General features: G+C 46.6%; 4 protein-coding genes across 9 annotated transcripts in view; 3 read left to right on the top strand and 1 right to left on the bottom strand.

Annotated features, from left to right (window-relative positions):
- Nucleotides 1-2,542, top strand: part of LOC106741430 (UPF0676 protein C1494.01) — a 23,784-nt gene extending 21,242 nt beyond the window's left edge. Inside the window, exons 4-6 of the mRNA XM_014613461.1 lie at nucleotides 21-165; nucleotides 862-1,044; nucleotides 1,682-2,542. Of these exons, the coding sequence (XP_014468947.1) occupies nucleotides 21-165; nucleotides 862-1,044; nucleotides 1,682-2,047 (694 nt within the window). The 3' untranslated portion in view covers nucleotides 2,048-2,542. The remainder of the gene's footprint in view (nucleotides 1-20; nucleotides 166-861; nucleotides 1,045-1,681) is intronic.
- LOC106741427 (translation initiation factor IF-2, mitochondrial) lies at nucleotides 1,989-6,860 on the bottom strand. Of its 2 annotated transcripts, none has more exons than XR_001374183.1 (12): nucleotides 6,679-6,836; nucleotides 6,349-6,481; nucleotides 5,974-6,254; nucleotides 5,723-5,883; nucleotides 5,414-5,640; nucleotides 5,071-5,341; nucleotides 3,874-4,130; nucleotides 3,538-3,796; nucleotides 3,293-3,457; nucleotides 3,075-3,215; nucleotides 2,728-3,004; nucleotides 1,989-2,077 (listed from the first exon to the last, which is right to left on the bottom strand). XR_001374183.1 is itself a non-coding variant. In XM_014613459.1 (12 exons), the coding sequence occupies exons 1-11, from the start codon at nucleotides 6,806-6,808 to the stop codon at nucleotides 2,832-2,834; spliced, it is 2,106 nt and encodes a 701-aa protein (XP_014468945.1). In that variant the 5' UTR covers nucleotides 6,809-6,860; the 3' UTR covers nucleotides 1,991-2,077; nucleotides 2,823-2,831. The 2 variants fall into 2 exon arrangements, 1 of the variants encoding a protein (XP_014468945.1); XM_014613459.1 differs by having other exon boundaries at nucleotides 1,991-2,077; nucleotides 2,823-3,004; nucleotides 6,771-6,860.
- An 88-nt stretch (nucleotides 6,861-6,948) lies between these two features.
- Nucleotides 6,949-8,249, top strand: LOC106741431 (sentrin-specific protease 8). The gene is made up of 2 exons (XM_014613462.1): nucleotides 6,949-7,182; nucleotides 7,263-8,249. The coding sequence occupies exon 2, from the start codon at nucleotides 7,363-7,365 to the stop codon at nucleotides 8,038-8,040; it is 678 nt and encodes a 225-aa protein (XP_014468948.1). The 5' UTR covers nucleotides 6,949-7,182; nucleotides 7,263-7,362; the 3' UTR covers nucleotides 8,041-8,249.
- A 359-nt stretch (nucleotides 8,250-8,608) lies between these two features.
- The window catches only part of LOC106741459, a 15,297-nt gene continuing 7,461 nt past the window's right edge, over nucleotides 8,609-16,444 (top strand). The window contains exons 1-3 of one of the 5 annotated variants that reach the window (XM_014613522.1): nucleotides 8,609-9,065; nucleotides 14,141-14,366; nucleotides 16,112-16,398. In XM_014613522.1, the coding sequence (XP_014469008.1) occupies nucleotides 14,165-14,366; nucleotides 16,112-16,398 (489 nt within the window). In that variant the 5' untranslated portion in view covers nucleotides 8,609-9,065; nucleotides 14,141-14,164. Of the gene's footprint in view, nucleotides 9,066-13,926; nucleotides 14,059-14,140; nucleotides 14,367-16,111; nucleotides 16,399-16,444 lie in introns of those variants that run through there. The other 4 variants (XM_014613519.1, XM_014613520.1, XM_014613521.1 and 1 more) reach the window with 4 other exon arrangements.

The following is a 16,444-nucleotide window of genomic DNA, read 5'->3' as shown; positions in this document are numbered from 1 at the left end:
CCCCCCTCCCCCCGAAATAGATTTTCAGATGAGATGGAATTTCGACACACGTTCAACGTCACCGAATGCGAAAGGAACCTGCCGGAGGATGAAGTGCCCGGATTTCGGTCGGCAATGGACGAGTTGTCACGCGATTTTAAGCAGTTGGCCACCATGCTCCTTGCGGTAATGATGTTTCATTTGCTTAACCCATTAACTGCCTATTTTTTTTTTAATATTTCATTTTCTAGTGTTATATTTTGTGGAAATGGACTGCAATTTATTGTCCGGAACGTTTGTTATTCAATACTTTCTTGCGAAGGCTCTGTCGTTATCGTTTTATCTGTTCTTTCGCGGTCGCCATTTCCAACGAAAAACCGTTCGCATCCTCGACTCGAGGAAGAAGATAATTCCCTTCCGACCTATTGTATCTGGATGCCATTTTTGTTACCGTAATCATTTTCATTCAGTAATCATCATTTGAACATGTGTCGTCATATCTAGCCTAGATTGAAGGTTGCGATAATTTTTCGCAACGCATCCTATGCCCAATAGATTTTTTTTTTTTTTTTTAAACAATTCTGGCAACGCCTGCATTTAGACAGCCGGTTTCTCCCGAACGTTCGTTACTTTATCTTCTCCTTCTCAAATATTTATCCTTCATTTATCCTTCAGACTTATCGTCTTATCTATCTCACCATTTACGTCAATCCTATTATCTATTGCCCGATTTATACTTCCAGCTAAGAGCATTCCCGATCTTTCGACGCGATAATTGTCCTCTTTACCTGGAATTTCGAGATAATTGTCCCCTTTACTTTTACGAAAATAATCGAATGTTTACACAATGATGACCACGCTGAAAGTGTGTGCACGTTGCAGGCTCTGTCCGTGGGCTTGGAGCAATCCTACGACTTCCTGTTGTCGAAGCATGCGCACATACTCGGCCCTGGCAACGAGTCCACCCTGCGTCTCCTCTATTATCCACCACTGGGTGCACCGGTACAAGGACTGACCCGATGCGGCGCCCACTGCGACTATGGCACTTTCACTTTGTTGGCGCAAGTATGCAGATTGCGGTATTACATGGCGTGCATGAAAATCACTGTCCGGTATGGCCGTGTTACCGCCGCCGAGTGAAGCCTGCGTCCTTTTTCGGCGAGGTGGACGAAATGGTTTTTTTTCTTTATGAGCAAACGAGTGGGTTTTACGAAAACTCGCATTTCGAGTCGCCAATTTCACGAACCCGTCGAGGGGAGGTCGCGCGGGGGGGGGGGGCCTTCTTCGAGAAAATACCACATACGGACATTCCGCGAGGCGTGTCGTAAATTCCACGCGCGTATCTGCATAATTTCGTCGGGACGCAGGCATATCTCACTCCTTTCGTTACGCGCGACGCGATAAGCGGCTTCGCTTGCTACCAAACGAAACATGAAAATATCTCAAGCGGAGGAAGGAGCATTAGGCACGCGGGGAGATAACAAATCACCGAGTATCTAAGGTTAAAATGGTCGTCCGTGCGTGTATACGTCGCGACGCAGGGAGATGATGAGGCGTCTAGCCTGATTAAGAAAACAAAAAGAAAAAAAGAAGGAAATCAGAGTTGTATTACATAACGTATAGCATATGTACAGATTTGTGCGGATTACACAAGGTGTGTCGTCGATCGCGTTCCGTGACATACAGGAACGAACGTTTTCAGGACTGCGAGGGTGGTCTCGAGATCCAGACTCTGCACGGGGAACGATGGGCCCGGGTGGGCCATCTTCCGGGCGCCATCTTGGTAAACACGGGCGAGCTGCTGGCGCACTGGACCAACGAGCAGCTGCCGGCGCTGAGACATCGCGTGGTGATACCGGAACACTGCGGCCGCGGACGCCACTCTATCGCCTTCTTCGTGCATCCAGATGACGATGTCGTTGTCGAGCCGCTGGACACGAAGATCACCGAGGCCGGCGACTGCCAGGAAACGACGACGACCCCGTGCCGCCTGCAGAAGAAAAAGCGCGGCGTCCTCTCGGCGTACCAGCATCTCCAGCGGCGATTTCGCGAGACTTACGCGTCCTAATGTCGTCCGTGTGATCCCGCATACCCTAAACTAATTTTACAATCGTTCGTTGAAGGAACGTAGCCGAAATTCTCGAAGAATTTGGGGGAATAAATGATCTTACAGGCGATGAAATTGAGACCACCGCGCGCAGATTAGGTTTTAACGTTTGACTTTATCGTGTCGTTTTACGCGTATCATGTAAAGAAGCAAAGTGAAGGCGGGAAGATGAAGGAAAAGAAAAAAAAAAAGAAAAGAATGTTGAAAGAATTCCGTGCAGAATTCCATTCCATTTGATTGTAAGCATGCAACGAGGAAAAAAAAGGAAAGGGGGAAAGGGCAAGATCGCTACCGATGGCTCCGACGGATTGTAATGGTTAACTACGCTCTATAGCTTTGTCTGTCTTAATTTCACAATTTCCGTTGACGGATATGATCCCTCCGCGAAACGAAACTGACCAATGTAAAAGGAAGATTATATCTCTCTCGAGCAATAATAAATGAATTTGTACTTAAGTCGAAGGCGTATATCTTTATCGAGCGGATAACGGCAGGAAGAAGTGGACGAAGCTTGAGCAACGAGCGAATCGGCCGCGATCGCGCTTGGAAATTAGCGAGCAGAAGAACGGCCGGGACTTTGTTGCGAGGCTCTCGAATTGCGATTGGTCGATTCGCTCGCTGCTCGAATCCCTGCTGCTTACGTTTTCCTGCGCGCCACGGCCCTTCGACCTTGCGTGGAATGAAGAACGCGCCGGTCAGGGATAATATTATTATGCGGTTTCCGCTCGGTTTATACTTCTAGAATTTAGAATCCGGGATCCCAGTCGGTCTCTTGCGGCTTTTCGATCATCTGGTAACAAATCAGAAGGTCGCCGGGCTTGAAGGATACCGTGGGATCCTCGAGCCTCAGGCCGCACTCTACGTTGATGTTGATCGTTTCCGTTTCGTTCTTCATGTGCCTCATCGACGCCAGTTTCCCTGAAACATGGAACGTTATCATTCGTCGAGCCTTGGTAACTCTCGCCGGTCGAGCCAGTTGGCGCCTCACCGGTGAAGAGAATCTCCTGTTCGCGTACCAAACGGTACATCCCGGTCTTCTTGAGGCTGCCTTTGACGCATCGGCACCCCGCGACCTTAACTTTCTTCTTCTTCTCCGTTACCTCGAACTCTTGCAGTACGTTCGCTTCGCCTGCGAAAAACAAACGGACGGGTCGGCTTGAATCTACGACGTCGCTAAGCCCGCTTCCCCATCCCTCTCTCTCGTACCTATCACTTCCTCGACATCGACCGGCAGCAGCCTATTGTTTATCTCCTTCCTAACGTCATCGACCAGCTTGTAGATCACGTTGTACGCGCGCACCGGTATTTTCTTTTTATCGGCCTCCTCTTGCAAATTCTTCGGTATACCCACGTTAAAATGATATACGATGGCTGTAAAGATTTCACGATGTTGAGACTCGCGGGAGTCAACACAACGGGGTCATTCGGTATCTCACGACGTATCGTCTTACCGTCGAACGTCTCCGCCATTTGTAAGTCCGTCTCCGTGACGGGCCCGACGCCGTAATGGACGATGCTCAACTGGCACTTGTCGTCGCTCCCGTACGTGTTGAAAACGTCCAATATGGTCTCCACGGAGCCGGCGACGTCGCCCTTGATGACGATGTTGAGCTTGGGCGTGTCACTGTTGGTGTCACTTTTAGGAATTGGCGATATTAACTTGTAGTACCTGCTGTGCGCCCTTCTCTTCTCCAAGTGCTTCTTGTACTCCTGAAACCGAACGACGGTGGCGGATGAGACAAATAAACGCGGCAGTGAGCCGTCAGATCGCATCCGAGAGCATTTACTTTCAAGTATTCTTCGTGTTTCTTGTCCGCCATGACTTTATGTTCCTGCGACAAGAGCTTCCCTCGCTCCGACTCTCTGTAGCGTACCACCATGCGCGCCTTCTTCTCGTTCTCGACCTCTAATATCGCGTCCCCGGCGATAGGTAGGTCTCCCTTCCAACCGATGATCTGCACCGCCTCCGACAGTTTAGCCTCCGAGACCGGCTTCCCGGAATGGTCGAACATGGACCTCACCTTAGCCCACGTTTGCCCGCTCACTAGAGCAAAGAGCATTCGTCAGTTCTTCCGAGCTCTTCCTTCTTCAACATACCTTCGCTCTTTCGCCGAAAGCATCGACATGTACCGGACGGAGCATTCGCCAAGATTTCTCTGATCTTTCATGTCGAGAGGTGTAAAATGAGAGATGTTTGGACACGAATCTCTCTTTTCACTTTCTCCTTCCATCAGTTGAATTTCGCCTAAGAAGGCAGTAGTATCGAATTCGCATAAGTTAGGAACATCTTTGCAATCTATAAATATATATAACACTATATGTAAACGTCGCGTAAAACTGAAATTATTATATATGTAATAATAAATAATTAGTAAATATAGAAAAGTATAGAAAATTATATATGATATAATTTTCTACTCGATCATCGTGTAAAAGAAACGTGTAAAAGGAAATGTATTCGAGAGAGAGAGTTTTGCTAAAATGTTCCCCGTTTTTCCCTATTTGATTTTACACCCTCAATTTTGGTATCGGGGATTAAAGTGCTCGCCAACCTGATTACAGATCCATGCTTCAGCCATTTACCGTTACGCAGAAAATGGCCCCGGAAACTTTCGAATCCGACGGATGAAACAATCGCCACCTTATCAAGATTGAAATCTTGATCTTGAAAGCTCGCTTTCTCTCATACGGTAAATCGCCACACCTTAAGACATATATATTTGCAATCATCAGATTGGCGAATACTTTAACCTGTGATACAAAAATTAGATAGAAAATCGAATAGGGGAGAAAAAAAAAGAAAATAGAGAACATTGTTTATGTGGACGGTTCGACTGTATCCTTCTTAAGTACTTCATGGATCTCGATCTACACGAGTCGCTACCACCTCATCGTTCTGTCTCTTTCTACACCTCTCACACGGTTTCGGTTCCACGCTCTATCCGGTATACGTCGATGCTTGAAGCCCGATGCTCTCCATTTACCGAGACAAGCGCCCTTCCTCAGAGTACCGCGTTGAATGAGAATCGTCGCCAGCTTGCCGCGTTGGAGGTTGGTCGAGCACTCGATTATCACGGCTTCGACTAAGCCGGTCGGGTCGCCCTTCAATCCGATCAGCTCAGATTGTAGCGTTATAGCCTCGATCAAGGTGTTCACGTTGGTCCCGCGCAACGCCGAAATATTGACGGACTGGACGTCCCCGCCGAGCGCCTCCACGTGAATCCCCTGTTGCGAGAGCATATTCTGCGTCCTCTCCTGAAACAATTATCCCGAATCCCGGTGTTCCGATCTCCATCGTACTCCCACTCGGAAAGCAATTTTACGTACGATGTCGGCTTCCGGCTTGTCGATCTTGTTGATCGCCACGATGATCGGGACGTTCGCGGCCTTCGCCATATTTATGCTTTCCACGGTTTGCTCCATCACACCGTCGTCCGCCGCGACCACCAACACTACGATATCCGTCACCCGGGCGCCCCTCATTCGCATTAGGTTGAACGCGGCGTGACCGGGGGTGTCCAGAAACGTGACTCGCTCTCCGCTTTCCAGCGTTACTGCCGAACGATCGAAGGTTTAAAGGCGAGAAATTACATCGTTACATCGAAGATGCTCGGGATGATCTTTCGTCGTCTGTACCGTTAAAGGCTCCGATGTGTTGAGTGATGCCGCCGTATTCCGTGTCTACGACGGATGTGTTACGTAATGTATCTAGTAAGGTCGTCTTGCCGTGATCGACGTGACCCATGATCGTCACCACTGGGAGACGCTTGATCAGTACCGATTCGTCCGGCGGAGGCCTGGTGGAATAAAATACGAATGACGATGAGACGCACACGTGACTTTGCCATTTATCAATTGGTCCCGTTGATTTTTTCGATTATCGATACCGTTGGGTGACGTCGTGATCCTTCGTGTCCTTCTCATCGCCCGGCCTGGATATTATTTTAAATTTCACCCCGAGCTTCCGCACAGTGTTTTGCAATACATTCTTGTCTTCTATGACAGTGTCGTCAGAGTATCGTTTGAACGCATCAGACAGAGAAATAGCCTCAATGACATCGTCCACGTCCCTTTTGGTCGAGTTCGCCAATTCTGACACTGTCATTTCGTTCCACACATCCACAACTGCCAATTTCTTCTTGGGCTTTATCACGACGAAGGGGTTGTCCTGCAACAGATGATTTCGACGTGTAACGATATTTGGAAATTTAAAAACGTCCGTATATACCGAGAAGAAGCGAAAAATCAAGAATCGTCCTTACCTTCTTTTTCTTGAAGTATCGCGGTGTTGTGTGGTAACACTGGCATTGCACACACGTTCGAAACAAGCCGTGCAGAATGTGCTTCCTGGCGTTTTTACTTCTAACGATATCGCAGAGCGGTTGCCTCAGTGAACTGTAAATCGCAAAGTTCCCGCAGAAAGTGTAATCCTCCGTCAATCCAATCTGGAGTTACGATGCAACTCAACGAAATTATTGCACGTTCGGATTTTTATTTAATAAAAGGATAGTAGATAATTATAAGATAACGTAACACTGTGCGTGATAAAGGTTATGTTTATCTCCCGTAATAACAATCTTATAATTGCTCACAATGATATCATGTCGATACAGATGTGTGTGCGAATGCTTGAAGCGGTTTTAATTAACGCGACGTCCCGACGTCGAGGGAAAGAAATAATCACCTGAACTCCATACACGTCCTGATCAAGGAAGCAGCCATAGCTGCATCACCGTCGATTACGCAAGCAATCTCGCCAGATTCAAAATCCGAATGAATGCGTGATTTACCGACCGCGTGCAGGTCGCTACGAGGTTCCAAAAAGTCGCGGGGAAACGTTGATGGCGCGCGTGTAGCGCCTGTTACGGCACTTGTCACTTCGCGTGCAAGAAAGAGAGAGAGAGAGAGAGAAAGCACGCGCTTGTCTCTTTATCACGAATGCGGAGAAACAACAACAAAATAGAAGACCGGGAGGAGTAGGAGAAACGAGGAACGTGATTAATCGCTTAAGCGGATTCCGAAGTAAATATGTGTCAGTAAGAGAAGAAGAACGAAGGAGACGCTTGTTCTTTCGATCGTCATACGTACACATATATGTGAGTCCTTTATTTTTAACGTATATTTAACGGAAGGTAAATATTCTCTCCGCTAGCTTACGTAATCGTGCACCTTTCAGACGAAGAAGACCCCCCGATTAGGTCTCGAATCCTTCCCGATCTCTCGGTATTATGTCAGCGTTCTTGGATCCACGTTAACGTTCAAACACGTGCGACACGATGGCAGGTGCTAAGGAGGAGAATCAAGTTGTGCTGAGTTACCACGACAGTCTGCTCCGACTGTCGGACGTGAACTTGCTGAAGGGCACTCATTGGCTGAACGACGCCGTAATAGGGTTTTATTACGAGTACCTGACCCAACAGCACGAGAAGGACGGTAACGCACGGTTTCTGTTTACGAATCCCTCGTTGACTCAGCTGCTGAGAATGGAGGAGTCTCCGAATTACTGCGCATTCCTCGACTCCGTGGACGCGAAGAACTACGACTTCGTGTTCTTCCCCCTGAACAATTGCGACAGTTTGGTGTCGCCAGGCGGCACACACTGGAGCTTGCTGGTGTACTCTCGCGCCGATCAGATGTGCTACCACTACGACTCGTCAAACGATTACATCAACAGTTTCATCGCCTTCGAATTCACGACGAACTTGATCAAATACTTCCTCGGCCAGTCCAGGAACAGGTACAAAGAGGTGATCACGCCGCCGCAGAACAACGGCCACGATTGCGGCCTGCACGTCTTGTGCCTGACGGATATGATATCCAGGCACATTCTGAGGACTTCCAAGATAAGCAACTGCGATTTCGGGGCCATTCTGGAAATGGTCCAAAACAAGCGTACGCAGCTGTTGAATCTGATCGAGACTATAAAGAGTACGTGTTCCGTCGATAATGAATAAAAGGCGCCGTCGCGGTATTCCCGCGTTGATCCATGTGTACTTCGCCGTGCATTAGCGACTCCTGTTACCTTGCGTCACGAGCATATTGTTTCCGATTGGTCGGGTAATCAAACGGAGGTACGTGTGATCTGCGTATACGTATTTAATAATATGTAAATAACTGCACACACACACACACACACACACACACATATATTTATATATATATATATATAAATCAAATAAAATGAGATATTTCATAAAATTGTTAAATAGGTACGCGTTTTTCTCTCAGCTACTTGGGCTTCTTCCAAAGAGGGACCAGTCGGAAGTATTTGTTAAATGTTGAACCAGCTACAGAGTAAAATTCTCCTCGAAGGCGTTTCAAAATGTAGTTCCAACAAAAAAGAGAAAAAGATTGCAGCCTCGTTGCATCTTTCTCCCGTAGCTTCGTAATCTTCGGGAACAAAACGAGACAGCGGGCGGGAGAATCTCACGCGACGTTACCGACGGAGTGGCAGGCGCGAGTCCCCGTCGGGCGGCGCGAGATGTCGCTCGTGCTCCCGAGTTCAGGTTGCGATTCGCATTGCGCGTCCGACGTTTCCCCGACGTCGTCGAGAGAGAGAGAGAGAGGTTTGTTTCTCGCCGCCTCGCGCCATTCGTGTCACGGTCTTCGCTGCGCGTTTTTTCGCGCTCGTCTCGAGGCCCGGCGACAGTCGCGCGCGCGCAATCGCCGCCCTCGTGACCGACTCGGGGGTCGTGAGCGAACGCGCGAGCGTCACGGTCCCAGTGTGCGTCTCTCTTCTTCGGGCCAGCAGGACGCGATCTCGCGACTTGAGTGAAAGTCCACGTGGCCCGTCGCGGTGTGACAGCAGTAGGTGTCCGACAGTGCGCGACGAACGACGCTCGGCTACGTGGTGCCTCTCTCTCGCGTATCGCAAGTTTGACACTCGAGATGGATCGCAGCTCGTAGCTCGTACACCACGGAGTGGCCCCTCGCCCGCCGGAGACGAACGTTTCCCCCGGTGACAGTCTTGCTCGCCGAGGTGAGTGGCCGCGGAGATCCCCGATGTCGGATCGCTCGATCCGTCAATAGCTACGTATGTTGGGTGGAAAACCGCGTTACGGGCTTTTAGGGGACGTCGTTAAGAAAAGGAGGAGAGAAAGAGACGGCGAGAACGAACGGGTGAAAGAGAGAGAGAGAGAGAGCTCGCGCGGACGTTACGAGACTGTTTTCGAACGTCACGCGACGACGCAGAGCGGAAAAAAAGGAAAAGGAAAATCGCGTTGACTATCGCGAACTGTTCGGCGCCGACAATCCGCGTCTTATCGTGAGATATCGCCGATCGTGTTGAAGATACACGGGTGAGAAATAAATGCGCGTCGCCGATATCGATATGCCGCTGAGGGTATCGAAGAAAATTCGAACGCGAGGACGAGTCTACGATCGACGAATCGTGCGCCGATGTAAATCTCGCGATTACGTATATATATTCGTCTTTTTCTCTCGTTCACCCCGTCGGGTTTTAGTCCTCCACTGCACCAGTTTCGCTTGTAATTATTCCATTTGGGTTATATAACGCGGCCTGCTGTATATTTCTCCGTGGCGATCGACCGCTCGCAAATAGGTTCGCGTACGTGAAAGCGGAATTGACGTTTATCGAGAGAGGGAGAGAGAGAGAGAGAGAGAAATATTTATCACTTACTAGCGATTGCTCGACCGAAACGAAATATCACAATCGTTTATATCGCTTACATCAACGTCGGTATCGTTTACTCGTATACGCGTGTTGCGCATTATTAAGAAATTATTCACATTTCACCTCTCATTGGACGCATTTTTTCGTTCCAATATATAAGACATTCAAGCATTTCCGCATCGGTTATCGCGGAAGTATGAATTAAACGCTTTCACTTAACAGCGTTGCACCGTTGGAGACGGTTTAGAAGTCAATAAGACGGTTATTCGTTCGATGGACGTTTGAAATATTTAAAATATTTCAAATATTGAACACCCGTCTCTCTCTTTTTCTCGAATAGCGAATATTTTCCTTTCACAATGAACATCTATTTGTGCGAATGTGAGGTATTTCGGCTTATTTTCACATAAACAGGCTCGAATCAGATAATTATCGTAATTATATCAGTAATTACTCAGTGCAACAATCTATCAAGCACGAGTCGCTGCCTCGAGCGACCAGTGTATTATTTCACGACGAATCGTTGAGCCATAATCGCGCGTTATTGTACTTCCGATGTAAAGGGGTAAACGAGAAACAATATAGGAAGAGAGGGGGAGGGGGGTTAAAATAAATAACGCTCGCGTGAAAGGGTTATTTATGAGCGCGTTATCGGATCGCCTTTGCGAACTATTGACGTAAAAATCGCGCCGTTCACCGGCCAGTAAACGCTGCATAATGACGCAGTCCAGCACCCTTGAAATAGAACGCGACCTGATCGATTATTTTATTTCGATAGACACGGTCTCGCCTTTCGCTTGATTTCGACCGTCTCGGCTTGAAGTTGCGCGATTATCGCCCGGAGTCGGCGAATTCGAGTCGGAGTTCCGCGTTTTCGCGTTGCTTTCGCAACAACAGTTGAGACAGCGCTCGAGCTTTACATAACTCGCGCTAAGCTGAAATTCTTTCTGCATCGCTTTCGTTAAAAATAGAAAAAAATAGGCTACGAAAAGCCACGAGGGAGAAGGGTCGTTATTTTCGTCCGCTCCGAGGTGCTTTGTTCGAGGAAAATTTTTCTCCGCGCATCTCTCTCTCTCTTTCTCTCTCTCTTTCTCTCTCTCTCTCTCTCTCTCTCTGTTTTCTTAATTTATTTTTAATTTACTGGGTCTCAAAGATATTATTTGGTGATTATAATTTTTGTAATGTACAGAGGGGTTTTCTTGTTAACTCGAGCTCGCCACATTCCGATTCAATAGATCACTGAACGTTCTTCGGTTTTCCGTACAGAGAAAAATATTTCCTTGGACTGATAAATTTCTAATAAAATCTCTTTGGTGAAATTTCTTTAATTGAAACACATTTGTTTGGAGTGGCGAATTTCTTTGTTTCGGCGCGACAATATTTAATGTATAATGTAATATATAATAAAATAGTTTTCTTTTCTTATTGAAAGCCAAGTATTGTTTTCTCTAAATAATATTGTTTTTTTTGTCAAACAACATAGTTCACTCTGGTAAAGCAACATTTTCATTCGAGTAAAAAATGATGTAACATTAAATTATGTTATTTATATTAAACAAATATTTATACCAAATACAAGGAAACTTTTTTTTCTCCGTGTAATTTGCGCATGGCGTTCTATCGTTTCTTTCTTGGAAAGTGAAATGCGCCACGAATGAACAATTACTCTTAGATTGCATTTGCAAAACGCTTTGAAAATTTCGTCGGGAAATATTCCTTTTCTTATGATAATAAGTTTAACTTAAACCCAAGTCATTTTCTTCGCCTGGTATCATAAACGATCTTTATACTACATTATTCATACTCGGTATTTCTGTTTCCCGTGTTACAAGCTTGAAAATAGTAATTAAAACGGGGAACGACAAGGCGACCGAGTCGAGCGATCTCACCGGAGTATAGCGGTTTAAAAACTGGAAAATAAGTCTAGGCCAGCTAGAGGATCGATAAAGATTATTATTAATATAAAATTCCCGCGCGTTCGCGGAAATTTTCGAAGGAGGCGAAGTCGAGTGACCGCGGTTCTCGATCGTCTCGGCGGCGTCGTTTTTCGCAAAACCGGCGAACTTGTTCCAAGGCGCGTCGCAAAATTACGGTCTCGTATCCGGCTTCCGCGTGCAAGGACGTGGCACACGCGAACTATCGTGTGGCATGCTTAATGCGCTCGATGATTGCGCGAATTATGACGAGGTCGCGCGAGTGTCCGCGAAAAAATGACGGAGCGTCGTCACTCTTGTGCGCGCTTTAATCGCGCTCGTATAACAAAGCGGTTTCATTGTAGCAGGGTTTCCGAATTCGGAACCGTCCGTGAGCGCGAACATTTACCATGGAAAGCACGCTAGGTTAACTTGTTTACGTAAATTCGCCGCAATTACGTTCACGTAATTACCGTAATCGCCAAAATTCCTCGGCGAATTCGCGGCAGTTTTTAAAGCGCGACGAATTGCGACACATCTCACTCCGCGTTTTGCACTTAGATAAGTTAGTTTAGATAACAGTTGGGTGATAATTGATATTTGGGGAATAATTTAAGTGACGAGATAATAACTATTATTTGGATAATAGTTCTGTTCGTCCGGAGTGAAGCGTCTTGGAAGAAAACGAAGTCGCTGGGGATTCGAATTTACAGAGAACATTAGACGATGATACGGAACGATGTTGCATATTACATAATCTCTTTACTTGCAGAAATTCCTCGGACGAATCCGCGGTGATTCGCGACATATCTCGCTCTGCACTTTGTATTTATACCGAAAAAAATGCTAGATTCAAGTGAATAATTACTCCTTAGTAAAGTTTAACGTGTAAAATATTTTCCTAGTAAATTATCCGGATGAAATATTCACTTGATCCTAATAAAATTTACTTAATCTGAGTAAAAGTTTGCCAGGGAGTATTGAAGTAATTATTTATTTTGAATCTCGCCCCTGCCAAATAATATTAGCCCGCGAGCTGAAACCCAGGGATTATCGCCTGAATCTGGTAAAGTGATTCACGATAAAGTTCGTGCTCTGAATCCGAGAATCAAATCCATTTATTGTTATCACGTGAGGAATTTTAGTTAACTGTATAATACAATTACATGTGCGATAAAAAAAATTAAAGATCCGTATACGTGATAGGTATTTTCTGCCCTCGATTTGGATTTAGGCGTGACGTCAGTATCCTGAAAACATAAAAATATCCGACACAACGAAAACCGCCGACCAGCACAATTTAGATAACGGTTAGATAATAACTAATACTTGGAAAGTAATTTAGGTGACAGATAATAAATATTACTCGTGGGGTAATGATTTAAATTGTCCGAATCGAAGCGTCCAAGGAGAAGGCGAAGTCGCTCCGAGACTCAGCCGAATTGACAACAAATACTAAACAATAACACGAAACAATATCTCCGATAAGCGAGGAGCCGCCGACTTAGGTTCAGCGTACGACGGCGCTCCGTTCAATCGATATGTCCTCGACCTCGGGCAATACTTTCCTTGCGTTTGCCGAGGGATGAATTGTTCCTCACGACCGGATAGGGGCAGAGAAAACCCTGAAAAGTAACTCGCTCGTCGAGCTAAGGGCGAAGTTGTTTCGTTACACGAACCGATGCAGCTTTGATTGCGCGGTAAGAAAACCGTTCCGCGCGTGGCACGTTTTCGATGCGATAACGCTGAAACAGCAGCGATAACGCCGGCAAATATTTCCGTTCCGTCGGTGAAATTGCAAAAAGCGCTTGTTAAATAACTTATACTTCGGACGCGCATTTACGGCGCGAGAGCGGCGAAACGCTCTCTTTTCCAGCAGCGGACGGATCTACGAGTTTATCGCTTTACCTTATTTTGCTTATTTACCGATAGACTAGAACATAGATACTTCCTTTATTTTTTCAAAACACATCGCACGAACCAGATCCCAGCGCACCGACTGATGAGGCATTCCGCGTCGGCACTGAACGCGAATCGTTTTACGGAATTTACACGTTTCAGAGTCGCCTCTCCTTCCGCCTTTTCGCGGCGATTGAATGCACAGTCGTATCGGTAGAAAGGATCCGCCGTTGAATAACGCTGAATAACCGGCACATTTGCGTCTCTCAGCCGTCGAGTATCTTGCAGTACGCAGCTCGACTGTGCGCTTGCGGAATCGAGTGTGTACAAAAGCGTTCGACACGATACACATTGTGTGTCGATAATGAGCTTAGTTTGCCCGTTTCACATTTCAGATCGAGAATTGCACTTGAATCCGGATTTCTTCGGCTTGTTAGCTTTTTTTACGATTTCTGCCGGTGAACGACACACTTCATTGTGTACCAAAGCCGACTGTCCTAATTGTCTCAGATAAGATGAGACCGCCGGTGGGTCGCTTGAATATTTCGGCATAAACGAACGTCTTTTTCTTTTTGTTTGTCTAACCGAGTTGTTTTTGTTATCTGGCAGGTGTCAGTTGTCGCGCCCGTTAAGATGAACTGGGTGGACGATATGGCTCATTACGACAGCGAAAGGTCTCTGCATTCCCTGCAGCTGGAACCGTCGCTCGATTCGGTTCCCGTCTCCATCGTGACACCTCCTACGACGCCGACGACGTGTTCCGTCAGTCCTGTCAGGGTCACTGCCACTACAGTTTCTACCCACGTGTCGAACGCTGCAACACCTGAAACTCTTAGTGAGTCGATCAGACAGAGCCCACGAGGGCCGCCTCTGCAAAAGAGCGATTCATTATGAATGTGATCGTTGAAGAGGGAAAGATACGCCGCTCGGAATAATTAAGGAACCGTGCCTCCGACATCGTTCGCATCCACCTTTGTCCGGAGCGTTTTTTCTACATAATGTTTATTTAATTGGCATGGTGTATATTTTAGCCACTTTAATCGGCATTGTTAGATTCCAATTAGAGGACCGTCGAGAGAAATCTGATTCTTTTATCGTTCGGAGCGGTGTATTAACTCTCTATTGACCAATATTATCATCGTGAATTGTGTATTAGTTTTATCGTTGTTATTTGCATTCGTTGAATCATTCAGAAAGTTCGTTTAGATTTGCAAATTAAGTTTCACCCTCGCATCCAGTAGAAACGGATTATTCATCAGTCAAGTAACAGTCGTGATTATCCGTGATTCTTCGCCAGTGTTTCGGCAGTATTTGCTTGCCTCTGTCGTAGAAGATGGTCGTCGAAGAAGGCAGAGAATCGAACCGAACTTTCTGAGTTAGTATTTTATTTAACTCAGTGTTACGCAACTCTCTCGGATATTTACAATCTTAAGAAATGATTTGGTCGACAAAGGGTTAAAAGTGTCCCGAGAGAGAATTAATATCACGGAGAACCATGTTTACAGACGTGCACATGTCGCCAATGGAATACGATTAAGGCTGTAACCTGGTCTTTCGCGTAGCCTTTTGCAACGTGATGAAATCCGCGCGTCAAACGCGTCGATTAAACTACCCGGCGCTCTCCGATAAGTCGCAAAGCGTCTCGGCGAGTAGAAGAGCAAGAACTTCAAAAATACCTAATCGATAACCGTGCAAACCCGAGGAGCGCGTGAGGTTGCGATTGAAGGTTTCATCGCGACGACAGAGTCTAGTCCTTCTTCGTCAAACGTTCTTAAAATCAGAAATTCCCTCCAACCAAAACGAATTAGGTTTGTTCATTGTCACGTTAATTCAAACAATCTTTTTTCTCCGTGCGAGAAAATAGAGAACTAGAAATATAGTTTTAAAGTTTTGGAAAAAAAAACTTTTTCCTCCAATTATTCCGCGGACATTTTTGGTTTTATATATATATATATACACAGGGTGACCCAGATATTGTTTTAATTAATAAAAGATTATTATAAGACTAACAAACTTTGTAAGGACATAGAATTATTAATTATTGCAAATGGTCATGAATAGAAGCTTCTTTAAATATTAACACAAAATTTCACGTCTGCAAAATGGTAGAGAACTCTTTTGTCCACCTCAATGCGCCCTCGGGAAGTTTGTCCACGTTGATCTGTGACGTCCTGTATACCTTCCTTACCGAGAAAGAAAAGAAATCAATGCAGCAGGTTTCAACCGGACTCACGTGAACGTTTCCAAACGAATTTTTGGCACGGAAGCCAGAAGAAATCCGCGAAAAAAATTGAAAGAAAAAAAACGGTTCTTCCGAAACGTTAAAAACTGCAATTAGAAAAAGCGTCTCGCACAGAACGTGGTAACGTGGAACCAGGAGACGAGCGAAAGAAGACCGCGTGTAGGCCTCGCAGGCCCAAGGTGTTACCGTCCGAATCACCGAGACCGGCGTGAGCCCATAGTTTCCTCGAAGTTCCCCGGGAATTTCCTGCGGAGATCGCGCGGTTCTTTCGCTTGATCCACATCGATCCCCTTCCTTCCTTTTATTGCATTATTAACACCCCGATCTCTCCCGAGCAGCCGCTACCTCCGCGGCGCCGTCTTCGCTGGACTCCCGTATACCAAGGCCGTCGCCGACGGCCCTGCACCGTTCCGCCAGTCTGCGCGTGCGCGACGAACGGATCCCACCACATTATTATACGCGAGCCAGCACCGCGGCCAACACTCCGCACGGCCACCACCAATACCACCACCACCGTCGTCACAACCACCTACTGCAGTCGCAGCAACAGCATCAACATCCGGACCATCGGATCTTCCCTGTCATCACGGAGAATGGAACCGACTCGCCGCGACAACGATCTCTCGTGAGTGTGTGCCACCACCTGCGATTTCTTCCCCCCCCCCCCCCCC

This window comes from Dinoponera quadriceps, unplaced genomic scaffold (genome assembly GCF_001313825.1).
Source record: "Dinoponera quadriceps isolate SergipeBrazil2010 unplaced genomic scaffold, ASM131382v1 scaffold405, whole genome shotgun sequence".
Lineage (NCBI taxonomy): Eukaryota > Metazoa > Arthropoda > Insecta > Hymenoptera > Formicidae > Dinoponera > Dinoponera quadriceps.
This window is presented reverse-complemented; position numbering and strand designations above follow the sequence as displayed.